Source organism: Struthio camelus, chromosome 20 (genome assembly GCF_040807025.1).
Source record: "Struthio camelus isolate bStrCam1 chromosome 20, bStrCam1.hap1, whole genome shotgun sequence".
Classification (NCBI taxonomy): Eukaryota; Metazoa; Chordata; class Aves; order Struthioniformes; family Struthionidae; genus Struthio; species Struthio camelus.
Window position 1 is genome coordinate 2,820,908 of NC_090961.1, and position 13,990 is coordinate 2,834,897.

At 37.7% G+C, this 13,990-nt stretch overlaps 1 protein-coding gene across 2 annotated transcripts in view; it reads right to left on the reverse strand.

Moving 5' to 3' along the window:
• DAB2IP (DAB2 interacting protein) overlaps positions 1–13,990 on the reverse strand; it is a 267,258-nt gene that overhangs the window by 219,351 nt on the left and 33,917 nt on the right. Inside the window, exon 1 of one of the 2 annotated variants that reach the window (XM_068915266.1) lies at positions 5,854–5,938. The exons of the other annotated variant lie outside the window; for it this stretch is intronic. Coding sequence (XP_068771367.1) covers positions 5,854–5,911 — 58 coding nt within the window. The 5' untranslated portion in view covers positions 5,912–5,938. Of the gene's footprint in view, positions 1–5,853; positions 5,939–13,990 lie in introns of those variants that run through there. 2 annotated transcript variants of the gene reach the window in all.

The window sequence follows — 13,990 nt, forward strand, 5'->3', positions numbered from 1 at the left end:
AGAGAAAAGGGGTACCACGCAAAATGTGCCTACTGCACAGTTAATAATGAAATCAATCTGACTCAGTCTTCTTTATGGATTACATTGTCATTTGTCTTTCTCTTTTCCATTTCTCCAACCCTCCAGCATATGTTTCTTTACCTTTCCTTTGTCAGAAGCCATGAAAATAGACATAAGAACTATAACAAAGAAGAAAAGAATGATGCATAACTATCTCAACACTTTATAGTCCTCTGTTGTTGGCCTAGAAAATTGAAATTCACTAAGAAAAAATGTGATTTTAAAAGCTGCTCTTTAATCAAAACAGACTTTGCTACTGCTGTAACAGAATATCAAGAAATGGCACACTTTGCTAAATAGTTTGGTTACTCATAAATATCTAGGATAAATATTTCTAGCAATAAAACACATTTTGTTTCTTCAATGTATTTAATCCAAAGAGTTCTTTATAAACAGAAGTAAACAATATAAATGTTGGCTGAGGTAGGCAGAGAAAAGAAGAAATCAATTTTTAACGATCTGTGTCACAGGCCACAGTGCCGCACTGCTTAATCACCTAATGATAGCTTAATATGTTTAATTGCCAACCTACTCATTACCATTTTTCTTCAATCCCGTAGACAAAAATGGGAAATCAACTTTTAAAAACTACCACCACCAGAACCCACTACTTTCCAATATTCACCGTGTACAGAACCTGAGCTCTTAGGCTTAAAACAAAACCAGGTGTATTTGCCAGAGTTCACCTATGTTTTCTTAACAGTCTCTGCAAGATGGCTGATCTTAGGCAAAACTTCCCCCCCCTCTCTCACATAAAGAAAAGAATCAGTGCTCTGCCTTTCAAAAAGTCCTGGTGAGCTGTTTGTAATTTGAGCAAGCCTACCAGAACAAGCCAATATGCAGTGATCTATTCCCATTAGAAAGACAGCAAAAATAATTTTTATGTTGTACAAAAACATATATTGCGCCGTTTAAAGATTGCATTATAATTTTTTTCCACTGGTTCTTTGTATTACCTCCGTATCTTCTTCAGACCTTACGTTTTCTCTAGATTCAATTTGTTTGACTGACATCTGTATCAGCTTAATCTGACTATTTAAAAGAGAAAAAAAGAAACATAAATCTACTATGAGTGCATTCTGCATAAACGGCAAGCAAGCTTTTTTTCCCTTCTGTACTTTTCTTTTCATGCTTCATACTTTTTTTGTACACCACATCTAAATCAAACCTTGCTTTCCCATCTAATCACACTGAATCTTATTTTCTTGGGGACATACCAAATACACATGCTCGGTAATATTAACTTGGCTTCTTCAGATAGCACACCAGAATGGCAACACCTATAAGAGATACTTAACACGTCATTTCCAGGCAATGTACAAAATTAAACCACAAAACATACATATCTCTATTAAAATAGATTCCAGATCAAATTTCCACAGACATGGGGAATTCAGATTAGGGCAAGATTTGTTCCGGAACAAGTTAACTTAATTACAATGGTAAAATGTAAGCAACATACTTTCAAACTTTCAAATACTCAGTGGCTAGTAGATGAGAGGGAGTTTACTTTGTAAAACTTCACTGTATAACATCTCCAGTAGTACTTCTGTTTAGAAGGCAGGGGCTCCAGAGCACTGCACTAAAAATTAGTGCTGTTTTCCTATTTTCCCCCTTTATCTCTCACTCCAAGATGCCTAAAATATAGTTTTGAAGAAGAAATGCCCCATCAGCTTGCCTATTACCCACCTCCACCGCACTGCAACAGAACTCCTTCCTGCCTTTGAAATTCCTGGTTACCAGCCTTTTCTCTGGGACCTTCATAAAGATACTTGAAGATTTCTTTAGGTCTCAGTTTACCCTATTTTTAATCTCATGTTTGTTCACTCAGAGTTCATCAAATCATCTTTATAAGAAGACCTTATGGGGTTAATTACACATATATTTGTCTACACACTGAAAGTAAATTTCAAGTTCATGAAACTGAAGAGCCTAGAGTGCTGAAGAGCCCTCGACTCTGCCTGCTGAGATACTGGAAGAGGTGGTCCATGCCACTTTACTGCCAAATACACCCCAGTAGTAACATTTATGGCCTTTTCCTGTTCTAAGGCCGATCTATGCTAACTCTCTGAGAAAAGCACCTCAGTCTTCACCTGCAGCAGTCATACTTTCCTAGTCTTGGTTGCCCCCTCCACTTTGCTAATAAACATTGTATCTAATCTGCAGTAATTTCCCTTTTTCCAGTCTTTGCTTCTCTTTTCCTCTCAACCAGATGAGTTCTTTAATGCACATCAAGGTGTCACTGAGGCTAGGATTTCATTACTGCCCTCGTATATTGCTTGAAGAGTCCAAATTAACAACAGCAGACACAGGTCAGGCCTGGGTGTCATCCATGTAATTTGCCTGGTTGCTTGTGTATGTCAGAGATCTAAAAAAATATGCCATAATTCTTACAATATCAAGGCACAGTGGTTTTGATTCCATTCCTCTGTGGTCTAAAATCTGCATCTGTGATTCACACTCACTCATTGTGTAGGTGGATGAGATTCCGCTAAAGTCAGTAGTTGGGATATGGTCTACAAGGTTGTTCAAAATGTCCATTAAAAATACTGTGCCTTTAAAAGCTTAAAAACTAATACACAAAAAATTATTATTAGGACATATAAGAAAATAAACTCAGAGGTGGTACCAGGATTCACTAGAGAAATATGAACTGTAACTTAAACAATTAGAAGATACAATGAATGCACAGCTCACAAATACTTTGCACCCAAGACTTTGTACACAAATACAACATCATATACATCTTCATCAGCTCGCAAAAAGCTGCTGAGCTGTTACTTACTCTTGTAGCTGTAAGTGGCTATAGTACAAAAGAGAAATCTGCAGCTCTAATATGTCATCCCTCTGAAATGGGTAATTTAGGGTTATGGTTTTGGAATCAGCACATTCTTCAGCACTTCTCTTCCAAGAAAAGTCTTTTGCAAAAAGAATTAAGTAAACCCATTCCAGTACATTAGAAAGAACACATCGAAAAGTCAGAATTGTGAGCCATCATAAAACGACAACAATCCTTCTTTATTTTCCCATATTTCAGAAAACGGAAAGAAAATATGGGGGGTATTCTATGATGGTTTTTAAAAGCCTTACAAGAACCTGTATTTTTATGTGAACCTTCAGCCTAAGCAGAAATGCTAAAACTAACACATGAGAAAAGTTACAGAACTCTCCATCTCTTTTCACAAGCCTCAAAATGGAGACCAACATACCAAGCCTGTGTTCAAAGTAGGGCAAGTATTATAGCTCAGTAAAGAATCACAGTGAAAAATCCAATAACCGGTTCACCCACAGGTTATGCTTTTATTCCAGCACTCTAATTTGCTCAGAAAAAAATCTGTGCTAAGAAATGAGAGACACACAGCTTCTCATTCTTGCATGTTCCTCTACGGTACTTCTAACCAAATTCATACAGCTCTGTAAGCAGAAGGCAGGGCTGCAGGAGGCAAAAAGATTCTACAGGATATTACTGCCACATATTCTTCAAAATAGTTTTTGCTATCATTAATGATCTACTCACTGGGCAGGTAATGAGCAACTAAAAATGAACTGACCCTGGATTCTAAAGTAAGCTAGATGGTTAACCAGTAAGGACTATCAGTTAGAACAAAAATGAAATAATAGTTTCCATTCTACCAGAAGAAAAAGGACTTTGCTTTGATATTCTTGAAGGCAAAAAAGTCATTTTACTGAAAGAAGTACAGAAATTTCAAGTTATGGTCACTTCCCAAGGCATCAGTATGTGTCACATGAGCAATACAGTAAGGTAAACACAACAGTTACCAGTGTGTTCACAGCAGTTCACTAGCTGTTTGATAATAAAAGGGACCATGGGGCTGTTTCAAGAATGACAGCTACTAGAAAAATTCATCAAAGAAAATCTTCCTTCCTTCCCTGTGCTGGCATATTTTTGAGGACTTTCTATTTAGTGAATTCATGTAGAAGTAATACATGGCATATTATAATAACAGATGAATCTGTAAGCCCTCTGTATCGCTCCTCAAGTGCCAGCAGCATAACATCCTATACAACTGACCTCCTGAACAACAAATTGTTTAACCCATTTGTTTTACCCTGGGATAGTTTAATCAAAGTAATTCAAACAAATTCTAAAAGGTATATGGGGATTTACATAGCGAGGAAGGAGAACCAGCGAAGGCTCTTCTCTGGTACTCGGCACCATGAGTGCTTATTTATTTCCCAATTTATGAACATCTCTAGTGCCTGCCCTGTTATTCAAATATTCTGTAGGAAAACAAGTTTGTGTAGAATGTGACAGAATACACATCTGTAGCGAGAAGAATGAAAAAACGGTATATCTTAAAAAATGCATTCTAAATTTAGTGAGGCATTGTAACATATTTGAGAAACCAGAGTTATACTCGTACTTCCCACAAAATCAAGCCATTCTCTCTGCGATTCCTAAAGTTCAAGTCTAATGTTGGGATAGGCAAGAATACTTGCTTATATCTTTGTTAACATCAGCCCCAAATATGCTTGCACTTCTCTGATAATCCCAAAACTTCCTGCTATAAAAAAGGATTCAATTACATGTCCTAGTAGTATAAGGCAAAGTGTAAGACATTAGAGACAGATATTGTTCCTCTAGAGAGCATTTAGTATAACTATATAAAAAAGAGAATAGAAAATTAAAGTGTGATTCTCCCTTTCTAATCTTTTCAGGCAAATATTATCATTCGAAACACTGAAATCTGTCCTTGATTATTTTAGACAACTCAACTTCAGCATGGCACAGAGCCCAAAGTAAAGCAGTGCTGCCCACTTATATCTGTCCAGTCAACTGTTCACATAGTTTAAATATTACCTCATTCCCTTAACCACATTCCTTCCACCCAGTTTTAGGGCTACTGTGGTATTAACACTGCAGTTAGGTTGTACTGGAAGCTCTACGTTATCTCCAGAGAAGATGCTGTGGGAAATTCATAACTAGTTCTTGAACCATATATAGGTAGGAAGCAGAATATTCTGTAGGTTTAAACTGTATCCAGAATAGTACTAAATACATATTAAAGAGCTGAGAATCTATTTAGTCTAAAAATCACCATCTGAAATTGTTTTCAAAAGTGTAAACAATTTGTTGTCCTCAATGCAGCCAATCCAATCTACTAACAGGGAAAAAAATAAGACTTGCAATTGCAAACAACTTTTCACCCCAATTTTATGCCTTTCATAAGCCTTCCAAATAGACTGGATACCAGTCCATCAGTATGTGGAATGCTATAAATCCAGGGAATAGCTGCAGTTTTAACCATGGACTTTAATTCCAGGGTGAATTCATGTGGACCCTAGCTAAATTTATCCTTCTAAGTAAATTACTCACTGCAACTGCCTTTAGGAAAGCTTTCTGCAGATAAAGAAACTGTTTCTAAATGCTGCATTTGACAGCACATAAGGCATAAAGTCATCTTCTTTTCTCATTGGCAAAAAAGACCCCCAAACTCGATAATGAACTCAGTAATGTAGAATGCATAGGTTTCTCTTCTTTCTGCAAAGACTGTCCAGGAGACAGGCTAATGAGAAAAGCACCAATTCTGCTTGATTTCTGCTTCTTACAATACCCTGCATATATCCGTCTACTGTATGTTTATCTCCAAACCCTGTACACAGTGATTTCTAAGATAATGTGAAGTATATTATCACATTCATTTCTATTGATCCATGCAGAAGACAGTAAAAACACATGCCTAAACCTGTGCCTTAAGTAGGATGTGTAACTCAGACACTCTTTCACTATCCTTTCTTTTTTCTCTCTTTTCTACGTTTTCTACTTCTTACCATTGGAGTTGTCCTGGTCCAAGGGATTATCTGGTTCCATTACTTCAAATAAAAGCATCCAACATGCAGTTCTCCGTGCAGCAGAGGCATAAAAACACAGCAGTTGCCTAAGCTGATTCACCTGATTTATGAATTAGTGCTGCATCCATAAGAGGCTGTGTTTCTTCTTTTGTATTACATCTGGCTGCTTTTCCAACTAGATGGCTGGGTATTACAGCATGCAGGCCTTTTTCCAGCATCCTCTTAATGCATTATATTTAAAGTAGCAGCAACCTTTTTCTCCCCTCCCCCAGACTAAGTTACAGCAATGTAACTAGGCTGAGCTGGCAGAGAGTGGAGCTCATTCAGAACAGGACCTGCAAGCGTTCTCTGATTCGTGTTGCTGCATAAAGAGAATGACTGATATAATAAAAAGTAAGTGGGGTATGACACAGTATGGTATGCACTGCAGAAAATCGCACCAAAACCAAAGGTCTTGAGGGTTTGGGGAATGCCTTGCTGAAGCCACCAGTACCCACCCCCTCACACACAAACACAAATTATGTCCTGTTCCCTCCTCCCCCTCCCCCCACTACAATCTTTTATAACCCTGGATCTCCTCCAGCAATAGTCTGTTCCTTTACTCAGTTTATAATAAACTCTGCCATTCCCTTGTGTCCCTAGGGCTGTCTTGGAAAGGAAAGAGGCTGTTTGCAGAATGAATAGACCAGCCACTGCCTAACAGGGAGGCAACCCAGTGACTCTGCACTGGGCAGTTGTAACTTGCTGCAGCAAGAGCCTTCTGCTGGATACCTTGCCCTATATTTATCTCCTTTGCAGAGACAGAAGCTGCTGCTAAGTTGTTTTTTAAAAAGGCTTCTCCAAATGAGCTGGGGAGCAAGTGTAGGCTTTGCTAGAATCATATAGTAGGTTGTACCAGAGTCTGTAACTGAAGACTCTTTCAACAGAGATAATATTAGCTGGCGGTTAGATCACTGTATCAGGAGTCAGGTCAACCTCATTCTGCTACTGGGTCTGACACTAGCTCCCTGAGACCTCACACAATTCATATCTCTTCTTTGTGCCTCAGTTTCCTATAATACAAACATTGAAATATGTCTTATTTCACAGGAATTCAGCTGAAACATCCCAGCTTTAAGTGCTTTGAATTTCTTGGATAAATGATTCAGTACAAGGACAGAGGAAGAAGACACCATCCTCTAGCTGAAAAATACAAAGTTTTATTTTCTCTGAAGACAACTCTGCAAAATAACAGAAAAAAATATCAATGTGCAACTATAAACCAAGATGTGTCTCTAAAAGGTAATTCATACTCCTGTTACAACAACCCTGGAGCAATTCTCTAAATCCAGACTTTCAGGGTCAATTTTACTTTGAACCTACGATTCAAAGTCTTTCTTTAATGCTCCAGCTAAGGCACAAAGCCAAATCTTGCTTTTAAAAAAAGTCTTTTGGCTAAGTCTAAGCTACATCTAAGCAAGGACTGCTCTACACATCTACAATAGATTTCGTGCATTTCTGGATCGTCATGGCTGACGATATGGGATTCTAAGGCTGGCTAGATAGTGCAAAATTTTCTATTTTGGTGCTTCTGGGTAATGCTTCTGCCTCACTAGCTCATTCTTTATGGAGTCATGTAACTAGTGCTTTAGAGGTAACTATTCACCCCTGGTGCTACAAGCTGTAGGCGGGCAAATGAATGGCTGGCTGAAGGGAGAAAAACATGCAGTTCTGTATGGCGAAATTAACCTAGCAGGTTGATATGACTCTGCTGTAATTGTACCTTGCAAAAAACACTTCAGCACTGTTCTTGAGGATTATGCCATATTAAGAGAACAGAAACTCATTTCCATCTATTTGTTTTAAGTATCACACTGTATATAGCCTCTATTAAATAATGTTCTGAAATCTCTGCCTTGGTCTAAATTACAGTGCTGCAAACCCTATATTCTCTCTTTGCACCCTACGCTCCCTATGTTCTTTACAACTTCACCACTGCTCCCACTCACTGACGCAACAAAAAAGCTCCCTTTTTCCACCTTCCCGATAAGAACACCTACTCTGTGACTACAGGAACATGGCACTCTCCCTGTCCTCCACAGTCCTCCACCTGTTTTGGCTCATGTATACAGTCTAGGAGTTAGGACATGATAGAAAGTGTGTTAACTCTTGACTGACACATATTACACATAGTAGTCTGGCTTAACAAAGCTGACAATAATACCTCTGCTACAGATTGGATTTACAGAAATTTTGGAGGTGAGGAGTCCTGAACACCTACCCTGTATCCCATGATCTGAAGATACATAAACATACACATACATATCCCCAGTGACTCATTAACATAACCTACCTAGTTCACAGACTACTTAAATCGATCATGATCATCAATATATAAGAATACATAGTGTTCTAATAAACATGAATTATATAAAGAGAAAACAATTTGTACTTTCCCATGAAATAGGTCCTGCATATACATAATGTATCATCAGTAAAAAATTGCTCTTCACAGACAATGTAGTGACAGAAAAGACTAAACACCTGTGAAATCCATCTTTGTAGAGAGTCATGCATAATCCAGGAATGACAGCAGAATAGCCAAGACAAAGAAATCAAGACAGGAATAATGAAAAATAATAGACTTCAATGATACTATATGACAAGTGATTTAATTTTAAGGTTATCCAAATGATCAGCTCATCTATAGCTACAGTTCTAGTAAAAATTAATCTTTAATTTGCCAGTTAGAATGATGTCAATATTTTGGCTAAGGCAGTATTCACAATTTCTAACAACAGGGCAATTGTCATATATCCTTTGTTTGAGCACAGTTCATGCAGTTAGAAAAAATAGCTCATGCAATGATTCTGAAAAGAAAGGGCCAGTTGGAAGACCAAGGCTTTGATCACTAGGGATTTTAATCGCTCAGGCACTGAATGGAAAATTGCAAAAGAGGGAAATGATTTTCAGACACACGGCCTGAATGGTCAGAGGCTATGCTGGACCAAATCCTAGGAAATCAGCCAAACACACTGAACTAATGAGTGTGGAAAGAGAAGTCTAGTTAGCATATTCTCTGGAATACTTATGAGGTTAAGTACAGCACAAAACTTGGAATTTTGGAAAGCTGACTATTCAAGGAAAGAATTTTGAAATGGTTGGAAAGAAGTAGGAATTTAAATGTATTCTGTTTCTGTCTAATCCAAGTATCTCTGCATTCCCCTAGATGGCTAGTTTTGAGATACAAGGAAAGTTATATCTAAATGTCTAATGCCTGCATGACATTAATTTTAACAGCTTTTATATACCAGACTCCAATTGTGTTCAATATGTAAGGCTTTACACTGAAGAAATTGGTAGCCACCACTTAACTCCCATTTCTTTTCATAAAAGATGGGAATCATAGCTCATGTTGGCCTTTATTTCACACAATAACATGAAATTATAACCAAGAAAGATGGAGCTTACTTTTAGTCTGCTACTAACTTCCCATAAAACTTTGGGCAAATCTCTTCATCTCTCTTCGTTCAGCTCCACTGATCTGTAAAGTGAGATAACAGCACCTATTTTTTCATTCCTCATAAAGTACTAACATTTCCAGATTAATCTACGCTGTCTAAGTTTGAAGTAGTAGAAGTGTGGGGGGTTAACTGATCTTGGATGTATTTCCAGAGAGTTGATTTACTTCATAGGTCTGTTTGGCCACGTTTTGCTATTTTATGTATAGCGACCATGGAATACCTTCCACAGTGGAGACTGTGTAAAACATTTTTTCCTTTCTAACAGGTGTTCTATAGGAACAGATCTAGATCTACAGGAAAAGACAAGCAGAAATGCCTATCTGTATAAACGTGCACAGTCAACACTCATTTTGAAAACAGTATTCCACTCTTCAAAAGGACATCCAAAAGCAAGCGTCGGTGTTATTTTTACATTATTCCTGGTAACTCATCATTTGCGATCGGAAGGCCGATCTCTAACAGCCTAAGGACCCCAAAATACAACACAAACATCTGCGAGGTCTTGCTTGTGCCACATAAACATTACCATTCCTATACCGCAGCCAGAGACACAGAGACTTAGAGCAGCAAAGCACCTTCTTTGCAATCTTGAATGCTAAAAGATAAAAAAAAAAACTTAAAGAACATTAATTATTTAAAGTTCTTATAGTCCTGAGTTTTTACCAGTATAACCAGACAAAAAAAATCCAGCAATTCCTTTTCAGTTTCTAAAATCTGCACAAAAATGTTTCCTGTGGATCCACTGTCAACATACCAGTTTGGTAGTGTCACACTATGTGAGAGGAACAAGTTGGAGGTGGAAGGATCTCCATTACCGAAAATAAGGAGAAAACATTTCAGGCTGCATATCAAAAAAAAAAAGAGTGAGAAGAGTTTCAGTGGCTTTTCTCCTTGAGAAACAGAAGTGAGGTACATTATTTTGCCTGCTGTTTGATGTGGTTGTTAGCCAATGTAAAAGATCAGCGTGATGCCACAGCTGCCCGCCACCACACAGTCCTGCTTTGAGACATAAATTCATATGTAGGAGGGAGCAAATGAATGCACGCAAGTTGAAAACCCACTGAAGCACAGACCTGCTTAACAAAACAGTTTGCCAAGGTTACTGGCGGTGTTGTCAAAGCCATCTCTTTAGTGAGGGCTGAATAACAATTCAAGCCAAGTAACCAGCCTCACAGTTTCTTTGGCTTTACCTGGAAAATTTCCAAAGTCGCTGCTCATGGCTGGGTCTGTTTGCATTGAAATGCAGCTTATCTTGCTCTAGACAGTCAGTGTAGGGATGATCTTACTCAAGAAGATCATACGATAGCCCCATTGTGCTGCTTTTTGGCTTGAACTTCGTCCGTCTTAATTGTGCTTGAATGCGACACAAGCACAAACTGAAAAATGACGCATCCTTGGTTACTTCACACCGGGAGAAAGAATCTCCCTGCTTTGGCAGAAATTTATGGCAATTTAACCTTTCAATTTAACAGATTTAAATATAACTGGGATCTTCAGGAAGCCTCAGCTGCAGGGCAGCCCTAGTTGCTGAGATTCTATTCATACAAATGCTCTAGCCAGTAAGCACCAATGATGATGCTAAGAAAAGACTACAACTTATTTTATTACTCAAGAACTTTCAAAAGAGAGCCTATTTGTTTGCTGAGTTGTCCATTGTCATATGGAAGCCTTTATTCCAGCTGGGTCCCCTTCTGGAATATGCATTGTATAACCTGGAGGAATAGAGCAGATATCCTTCAAGGATCCATTATCTAGGGAGATGGAAACATATTCTATTAAATCAGAATTAATTAGCTTAATTTTCTAAAGTGGGTGATGCTCTCCTCACACATCTGAGGTGGTAACTTATCATTTAGAACTCAGCCAACTCCCACCACAGAGAAAAACAGAAGGTGGAACAATTACACGGACCATGAAAAGCTGGAAGGCCTGTACTGGAGAAAGAGTCTATATGAAAGACATTCCCTAGGATATCAGTGCAAGAAGTTATGTCTGTCAAAACTTTCTCTTCGGTGCTTTAAGTGTTTCAGAAGGTTTGGTTTATAAGAATGTCCCCCGGGGTTAGAGCAGTTCGGTATCTAATACATACTCAAAACACATAACTTACTAAATCATCTTTGACTGCAGGATCTTTAGACTAAAGAAGTTCTTCAGTTTCTGAAGAGACTGAGCCTTATATCTGTATTCAGATCTCTGCAAGAAACTGCTAAATTTTACCATCATTACCAAAATCTCTGAAGATTAAACCAAACTAAATGATTCTGACTTACAAATTCTAAATCATGACTAGAAAATACAACTGTGGCTCTGCAAGGAATAAACATTAAATTCTCTATGCCATGAAAGATGCCAACAATCAACTTAACATAGTCAAGGAGAAATTAATTCTGTCTCTAAGATGAAAAACTGAATAATGCTATCAGGACATTCTTTCTGAGTAAGTAGAATATAATGTTACCTCTTGCTACTGCATGCTTCAAACTGAGGCAACTATCTTTGAACTTCTTTAGTAAAATCCTACTGGCAGGTTAATGGAGGAAAATAAAACTAAACTGACTCCTGGGCAAAAATAACAAAAGGTCTGAAACACACAAAGTACTCTGCACAATTTGCCACCCTGTCTGTCAAGATTCCACCCTAGCTGACTTTACAGACTCCTGACTATGCTTCTGCAGTTGTCTCCTAGAAACAGGAACAAGAAGCATTTGCTGGTTTCTCAGTTTTTTTAAAAATTCTGCAACAGCTTTCTCCAAATTCAGGATGTACAAGTAATCAATGTATATTTCTTAATCAGTGCACAATGTTAAAGAATGGGTTGCTCTTTGATACCATCCAGTAGGAACCAGTGTAATGATATGTCATTAATAAAAATTTGGACAAAAAGGAGCAATGGAAAGTGCAATTCAGAGAAATACCCCCTACAAATATTTAGATACATACCAGAATTCTGAGGGAATCCCCAGATTAGATTAATAATCTTCCAAGAGTAGACTAGCTGATGAAGAGTTATAAGTATATCCTTCTTGTATGACGCTAACATCAGAATGAATATAGCTGTTGAATGGTATTCTGGTGATCTTACTGAACATCAAAATGGGGAAAATAAAGTGCAGTTTCTTGGAATATGGGCAGAGGTTCCACCTGAGTTTCCTATCAAGGCTCAGGCTACAATAAAAAGCTATCCAAATCTATTCATAAATCCTTAACCGGAAAAATAGGTCTGTGGGAGATTTATATATATAAATCTCTTTCTGTATATTGAAAATCATCTTTTCTTCCCTCCTCCAGATATGGACTCTTCTCTTATCATTTCTGCATGTTGCTGACTGGACATGATGGGAGAAAGGCTAATTGTTATTTATTTCTCCAGCCTGGATCAGGGGACCTAGGATTTTTAGTGAATCTGCCATTCTTGTATGCTTGTAAAATTCTACAAAAATGAGAAAGGTTGCAAAAACCAAATACAAGGTTCAGATGTATTTGTGATTGCTTAATTTATATGATCCCCAAATAGGTAAGTGACAGATATAAGGTCTTGCATTTTGTATTGAAGTGGACCTGTCCAGATGAAAGCTAGTGTCACATTGAGTATAACTGGGAGAGAAAACCCACACCCAGATCTCTTCTCTGAAATCTTTGTTGCCACACATCAGTAGATTATTCCCACATATCCATAGTTACACCATAGAAATAATATAACAAAATACACATTTCTTTACCTATGCAGGTTCTCTATACACATACATGCTACTTAGAGAGGACAAAAAATTCCAGACAATGTTTAGGCACACGAACAAAGCCATTGCGTTAAGAGACATACTCTGAATCCTCAAAGGTTATCTATCGGGCTGCTTGCTCTGAGCCTGCCCTTTCTTATTTTCTTTCCCTCATTTATTGTTTCCTGTCTTTTCCTCTCTCTCTCTCTTTTTATTCAGGGATTCAGCTAATTGTTGTCCTTGCAAACCAAGGAGTCTCTTTACTTTAATAGCTTTTTCCAGGATAAATTACTCCATATGGACTCTCGCTTTCTTTGAAATCTCCACAACAAAAAGCAAAGATGTTGAATTAACTTTTTTGTTTGTTGCTATGTCACGAGAAAAGAGAAACACAAGATAAATGAGGTCTTACTCTTTTCTCATGTTTCTAATCCGTTTCTCGTAAAAAAGGCCTATAATGTCTCTTTTTTGGAATATTACTGTCATTCTTTCTCGTTGCTGTCCATTTACTTCTGATTTCACACTCACTTTTTCAATAGCCTTTCTTGCTTTGGGCAGAATAAAAGTGTGAGAATATAGTCTTTGTTCCTACATTCAATTAGTTTTGTCTGAGCTAGGACCTGCAGAAATAGATCTAACTATCTGACATAGATAAACCATTTTTTTAACCCAAGGCTTCCACGGAATTGTTGAGATATTGGTTTGGGTATGAAGTACATACAGTAAATCTAATTTCAGACTCAGATAGAAAATGAGAAACATTACTGAAATCAATCGGAAGAGGAGGGGCTAGGTGAAAAGGCAAAAAATAAATACCCATCTTGGCATGTGACAAGGGACTGCAAGGTTCAAATCTGCTATTCATTACTTTGATGCATAAAAAAATCCTGAATAATC